At 44.7% G+C, this 6,771-nt stretch overlaps 1 protein-coding gene and 1 long non-coding RNA gene across 3 annotated transcripts in view; both read right to left on the bottom strand.

The window, feature by feature from the left end:
* Nucleotides 1-240: 240 nt before the first annotated feature.
* The window catches only part of LOC309356934, a 177,115-nt gene continuing 170,584 nt past the window's right edge, over nucleotides 241-6,771 (bottom strand). The window contains exons 2-3 of one of the 2 annotated variants that reach the window (XR_014162914.1): nucleotides 4,345-5,436; nucleotides 241-3,986 (exon numbers count right to left, since the gene is read on the bottom strand). This is a non-coding gene — a long non-coding RNA (uncharacterized lncRNA). Of the gene's footprint in view, nucleotides 3,987-4,344; nucleotides 6,135-6,771 lie in introns of those variants that run through there. The other variant, XR_014162915.1, reaches the window with a different exon arrangement.
* The window catches only part of HOMER2 (homer scaffold protein 2), an 81,231-nt gene continuing 80,668 nt past the window's right edge, over nucleotides 6,209-6,771 (bottom strand). The window contains exon 9 of the mRNA XM_081888710.1: nucleotides 6,209-6,583. Coding sequence (XP_081744836.1) covers nucleotides 6,395-6,583 — 189 coding nt within the window. The 3' untranslated portion in view covers nucleotides 6,209-6,394. The remainder of the gene's footprint in view (nucleotides 6,584-6,771) is intronic.

The raw sequence follows: 6,771 nt of genomic DNA, 5'->3' as shown, positions 1-6,771 counted from the left end.
ATCTAAGTTAGTCATGTCTATTAACTTCAGTGGGTCTACGTTGAGCAGGGCAAGCCTTGGCTGCAACCCCAGCGTTCTTTAATAGATACCTTATATATAGCAAGTACCCTTTTTGACTCAAGGTATCTTATTACTACTGAACATAGCATACAGTATTTCAGACAATAACTTCTCCAAAATTGCTAGCCCCCCCCCCACACCCCGGTCTGAAAATGGTGCTTTGGAGTGCCAGATCACTAAATGGAAAATTGACAGCCACCGAGGGGTTAATCCTGGATGAGAGAACTCAAAAGTTTCAATTTGCTGATCAGGGTACCAGACATATCAGGTTTTGGGTTTCGGGGGTTGTAATTGAGGATAAGGTAGCGAGAACAGAATGAGTATTTTGTGGGTATAACCCAACAATCTCCCTAGCTTATCTAACCCAGGCGGTCTTAGGTGTGGTTTTGAAGACTGGTGGTGATTGGTGGACACGCGTGGTGCTGTGGGTTAAACCACAGAGCCTAGGGCTTGCCGATCAGAAGGTCGACGGTTCAAATCCCTGCGATGGGGTGAGCTCCCATTGCTCAGTCCCCGCTCCTGCCAACCTAGCAGTTTGAAAGCATGTCAAAGTAGATAAACAGGTACCACTCCGGCGGGAAGGTAAACAGCATTTCTGTGCGCTGTTTTGGTTCGCCAGAAGTGGCTTAGTCATGCTGGCCACAAGACCTGGAATCTGTATACCGGCTCCCTCGGCCAGCAAAGTGAGATGAGTGCCGCAACCCCAGAGTCGGTCACGACTGGACCTAACGGTCAGGGGTCCCTTTACCTTTTAGTGCTGGGTGTCTTCAGCATTCAGGCTCCAGATGTCTCACAGGCTTGGATGGTCCACACCAGTTCCAACTGTGGGGATGCTTTGACGTCTTCTTCTCTACTGCCTTTGATCTGGGCTCCATGTTGCTGAACCAAATGAGCCCTTGCTTAGCCACATTGAAGCTGGTCCAAATGGAACTAACTGGTACCGTGCAAAGCATGAAGTAATGCTATGCGTGAAAGCATCTCTTTTGGGCATTTTGATCCATCCTGCCTTTGTTTACACTGTGCTTGGGAAAAGTTTGTTGTTGGTTTTAAATTCATGACATTGCAATGCCAATTGTATTGTATTTGTTGACCATTGGTTATTTTGCTCTCTTTATGCACTTTAAATTTATTCTGCAAACTATCTTGTGAGGACAATGCACCTTGAAAGTCTGGTTAGAAATCCATTCAGTTATGCAAATAAACCTGCTGAGGCATGGCTAGGTTCCTCTGAATTTTGGTAACTCTGAATTTCTTGTGTATCCAGTCTTAAGTCCAGTTCTCCACATCAGTTTGAGAAATGCACTTCCTCATGAAAGTTCACCAGCATTTTAGTGTAAATCTCTCTTAATATGTACATATACTTGTACGCAGTTTCCCATAAAATGCACATTTTGGCAAAGCATTTTCCCCAAATATCATAATTTTTTTTTTGTATACATCATTATTTTCACTTTACCCCGGCCCTTACTTGGCTGTAGAACAGCATTGCAAAATTCAGAAATACGTACATTCCAAAAGATGACTGTGTTTCAATTTATGTCTTTGGATAGGGCAAATAATGTACCTTCGTTCACATTCAAATATGAACAGAATCAAATTTCTTACCCATCTCCAGGCATGCCATGCAAAGTCCTCAGGGAAACACAATGCTAGTATGGACCCTTTTTGCCATTTTTTAAAATTGGGAGCAAGCATTGAATATGGCAGCAGCACCTGAGACTCCCCCAAATTGCTTTAGGAGCCAGATTCGGGGTACAGGAAGATGCAGCCTTATGATATCAGAATATTTGTTCATTTAGCCAATAGTGACTGACTGAATGCAACTGACAATTCTCCAGGGGAGAGTGGTTGTTATCATAACCTGCTACTTGACCCTTTTTAAGTGCAAATGCTGGGGACTGAAGGTGGCATCATTGCATGCCCTCTACCAAAGAGCAATGGTTCTAAGCCCCACTTGATCCCAAACGATCTGGTTTGTAGTCACTTCAAAAGAGGAGAAAATATCTATGATCAACTTCTTGAAATCTTTCGACTACTGCTAGGACAGCCCCACTTTCTGGGAAGACAGAAGTAGCCAACTTTATAGCACAACAAACGTGCCATCTCTCCTGGCCAACTTACCACTACACAAAACCAGTGCAGCAGATGATAGACTAAGGAAGGGGCTGGGTTGTAAAAACACAGGCCTTTAAATGATTTTTGTAAAAAAATAAAATAAAATACAAGGCAGCCTTGGTGTTATTTATGGCAGCTGTAGGTTTTATAGAAGCCTGTTTTCAGTTCTAAAATGTCAAAGACTTGCTCCTGGCAAAGGACCGCCTCCGTGTTTTAATTGCCAAAGAAGAGGACATAGCACAGAAGGCCAGTCCTGTCACCCTGTTGGCCTTGGCCTGTGCTGCCCACATGCTCCTCATCATGGCTTCAGCTCAGCCTAACACACCTAAGTCACTTGGTTCTGACCTGAAAGAGAAGCTCTGAACCCAGCCCTTCACCGGCACCTGTACAGATAATACTTGTGATCTTGGATCAGGAGCCTGGGAATTGTGGAAGAAGGAAAAGGTGGGTTAGGCGTAGGCTCAAAGCAGTGAGAAATCAGATTAGAGGCATGGGGTGGGCGAGGTGCAGGAAATTTGGTTCCAAGGAGTTCAGTGGGAAAGGTTTACTGGAGAGGTTTACTGGTGAGCAGATGGCTTTGCTCTCAAGAGCCAAAGGAAGCAAAAATTAAGGAGAGCTGTGTGCTTTGGGTGCAGCCAAATGCTTGCCTTGCTATTTCAGATTTTGTTAACTCTGCTTGTGAATTCAGATCCTTGTGCCTTGCGTCTCTCTTCTCGCTCCTCTCTGTGGACCACTCACTACTCTGAACCTCCTTTCCTAGGCTCATCTGCTAACCCTGCCTGCCTCTCTAGAATCTGAGAAGCTCACCCAATGGCAGCCAGACTCCTCTCTCCGCTCCCCACCATCCACCACGACATTAGGCAAAATCTCAAGCAATCACGGACTCCGTCACCACCATAAAACCCCATGGCACACTGCAATATAGATATGCATATATATCAGCAGAAAGAATAGCTAACTGTTTGGCAGTGGATCAGGTTTCATCAGCTAAGAAGCTGTTGCAAACTGCCCTCTTCATACTTTGCACCTTATGAGGAAATGGGAGAGTCACACAGTCCAAAATGAGAGCTTTATGTCCGCTTTTTCAATAGGAAGGTGGCTTTTTATGTTAAGAGCAGAGAAAATTGAATCACACACCCATGCAATGGCAGACACAAAAGGAGAGAGCACTGCGAATGATGAGTTGAACTCCCTCCTGCAGTTCTAAAAGCAGTTAGGCACCGCAGGCACTTAACACACAGGACAGAAAAATGGAAGAGGAGGTAGCTCTCTGTTAGGCAGGGCACCTTTGAGCTTCCACACATCTGCCTAGCAGGCAAAGGAGGTGAGTTCGGGTAACTACCAGTACTAAGATCCATAACGGGCATGGCTAAAAAGTGTTTTCCAGTGTGATACAGTCTCAGTAGCTGACAGACATTTGTGTCAGCAGCCTTCCCCAGTGCCCTCTAGAAGTTTTAGACAACTCCCATCTGCCCCAGCTAGCACAGCCAGGGTGATGGAAGACGTAGCCCCAAACATGTAGAAGGCACAAGATTGGGAAGGTTCGTACAGAGCTTAGTTTGAGACATGACTCTGCCCCAGGAGACCCGGTTTTTGTAATTCCAGGGGCTCAGCCCTGAAAGAAGCTGAAGGCGCTAACGGGAGTGTTTTGGAGCATGTGAAAATGACTTTCTCGTTTCATCCCAGCTGTGACCACCGCCAGCCTTGATTCATCTGGAATTAAAGAGCAGGTCTTTGGGGACAGAGCAGAAACCTTCAAGGTGGGTTGATGTCCCAGGATGTTCCTTTTTAGGTGGCCATGTGTCTTGATGCTTACAGTGGTGCCCCGCAAGATGAACGCCTCACAAGACGAAAAACCCGCTAGACGAAAGGGTTTTCCGTTTTGGAGGCGCTTCGCAAAACGAATTCCCCTATGGGGTTGCTTCGCAAGACGAAAAAAATCTTGCATCCCCCCGCGGGTTTTTTTCGCTTTTTTCGCCCTTTTCTTAAGCCGCTAAGCCGCTTATCAGCTGTTCCGCTGATAAGCCGCTTAACAGCTGATTGCTGGAAGCCGCTTGACAGCTGTAGCGCTAATCCGCTAAGCTGTCAATGGGCTTGCTTCGCAAGACGAAAAAACCGCTATACGAAGAGCCTCATGGAACGGATTAATTTCGTCTTGCGAGGCACCACTGTAGTTTGAAGACACCCCCCTGAACTCTTGGATGGAGGACTCTTGGATGGAGAGTTAATTCTAAAACCCAGTTGCAACCAGTGCCACTGTCTGCAACAACTCTTCCATTGCCTTCCCCTCCAATTCATGTCTGCTTGCTGCTGCATCTAATATCTTTACATCAGGCACCAACCTCATAGCCAGTACGGCACCAATTAAACACATTTTTCCCTTCCCTTGTTGCCCAGACTTTGGGCAACAACTGAGAAATTCAGAACCATTTATTTATAATTTACCTGCTCCTTTGTCTTGCTTCCACCTTTATTTCCATGTCGCTGATACTTTTGTTCTAACAGGCTCTTTAAATCCTTACGGTGGTTTAAAGCATGGGTAGACAAACTAAGACCCGGGGGCCATATCCAGCCCAATCGTCTTCTAAATCCAGCCGGTGGACAGTCTGGGAATCAGTGTGTTTTTGCATGAGCAGAATGTGCCCTTTTATTTAAAATGCATCTCTGGGTTATTTGTGGGGCATAGGAATCCGTTCATTTTTCTTCTTCTTCAAAATATAGTCCGGCCCCCCACAAGATCTGAAGGACAGTGGACCGGTCCCCTGCTGAAAAAGTTTGCTGCCCGCTGGTTAAAGTCTTTGTTGCAACCAATGTCTGAGGTTTCTCTGGGTGAAGAGGTGGCACATAAATAGTTTTAAAACAAATACCTGTATCCTGAATGTAAAAATGGTGCTGCCAACCAGTGTAGGGACAGCAACTTGTAAGGCCAACTGCTTACATCAGGAATGGGAAACCTGTTCCAGCCCAAGAGCCACATGCCAGTGGATGGAGCAAAGAATGTAAATATTACCTCTGTGTAACAGGTTAGTTCCTATGCACGCTCACATAGCCTGCTCTGTTCTCCATCCGGAGAAGCAAAAGGAATTGCCAGAGTTCAAGGGCAAATTCCAGCCAGGCAAAAACACTTGTGGTACAAAGCAGGACCAGCGAGGGATGTGGTGTTGGAGAACTTCCAAGGGGCAGCTGGAGAGGCATTTGACTCCTGGGCCTGAGGTTCCCTACTTAACATCCTTTACTACGGGAGTGATCTGACCCTGGTTCCTAGGAAGAGTGCCCATTTCCCCGGCATTCAGATGGCTTAATGTACAACATCTGCATTTCTAAACACCCTCAAAGGCTTGGAAACCGCCAACCAACTTTGGGTAACTACCTCCACGTCCATTCTACCAGAAGTGCAAAGGGGCACACCCGAACACATTGTGATTTCTACACTGATTTCAAATGCACATTGTTGAACATGGCAAATTCTGTATGAAAAGGCCTCGTGGGTATTTTTTTTTATTATAAAAAAAAGCCACCACTGAATTCTTCAAATGAGGCTTCACAATTTGATCCTAAGGCCATGAGCATCTACTAAAAGAATATTTCTCTACCTGCCAATGGCTGCTCCCAAGTGCACTTCTCTTTTTCAAGCCCATGGACACATTGCAAGCGTCTCCTCTCATCTTCACTGTGGTCTGTTACACACACACACACACAAATAAAACTGCACAGGGCTTGATAATCAAGATTAGGAAAAGGCTCGCTTCCTGTTTCTATGGTTGCAGCAGCCCTTAAGATAGAAATTTCCCTGCAACAACTAATGCATATTCATTTTAAGGTAGGACTAGTTCCATTTTCCTGAGGCAGGAACCTTCCCCCACCTGTTCACAAACCGTTAAAGTCCAGAAGCAGCAAGATAAATAGAGCTCTACCTTAAAAAAGAAAAGTCAACAACAATTTTTGGAAAGAAAGAAAGAAAGAAAGAAAGAAAGAAAGAAAGAAAGAAAGAAAGAAAGAAAGAAAGAAAGAAAGAAAGAAAGAAAGAAAGAAAGAAAGAAAGAAAGAAAAGGAAGAATGGGTAGTGGGGGAGAGAACCATTAAATCTTTAAATTCTATGTACAAATCACATTGCAAACAAGAAGAATACTCTGGTTATTTTTTTTGTGGAACAGACATTTAGGATTAAAATGCACACCCACCAAATGTTAGTTTACAAAAAGATATATGTTGCTATTCCCTAGTTATCAACTCCCAGTTTAGATAGTCCTTGCCGGAAGTCATGCAATTCATCAATCTTTCCATCTAGTACGTCTAAAAAAGTCTGTAACTCAGTCTTAAGGTTGTTTTGTCTGTGTTTGCTCTCTTCCACCTCTGTCCTTAGAGCTCTGACTTTCTCTTCCAGGTCTTTATTCCTTTTCTCAGCAGCCTTAAAAAAAATAAAATAAAGTTCCATTAAAGTCTCAACAATAACAAAAAGAGCAAAGGCCCTCCCCATACCTGCCCCATCGCTGCATCTCTTATTTATTGCGTCCATTGCAAACCTACCTGCAAGCAAACTCTGTCAGGGGAAAGGCTATTATTTTAATCTGACTGCTTCACAGAAGGGATGCGGAA

The sequence above is a fragment of the Podarcis melisellensis genome (genome assembly GCF_964234715.1).
Source record: "Podarcis melisellensis genome assembly, chromosome: 14".
In the NCBI taxonomy this organism is placed as follows: Eukaryota; Metazoa; Chordata; class Lepidosauria; order Squamata; family Lacertidae; genus Podarcis; species Podarcis melisellensis.
Note: the sequence above shows the minus strand (reverse complement) of the source record. Positions and strands in the feature narration are given on the sequence as shown.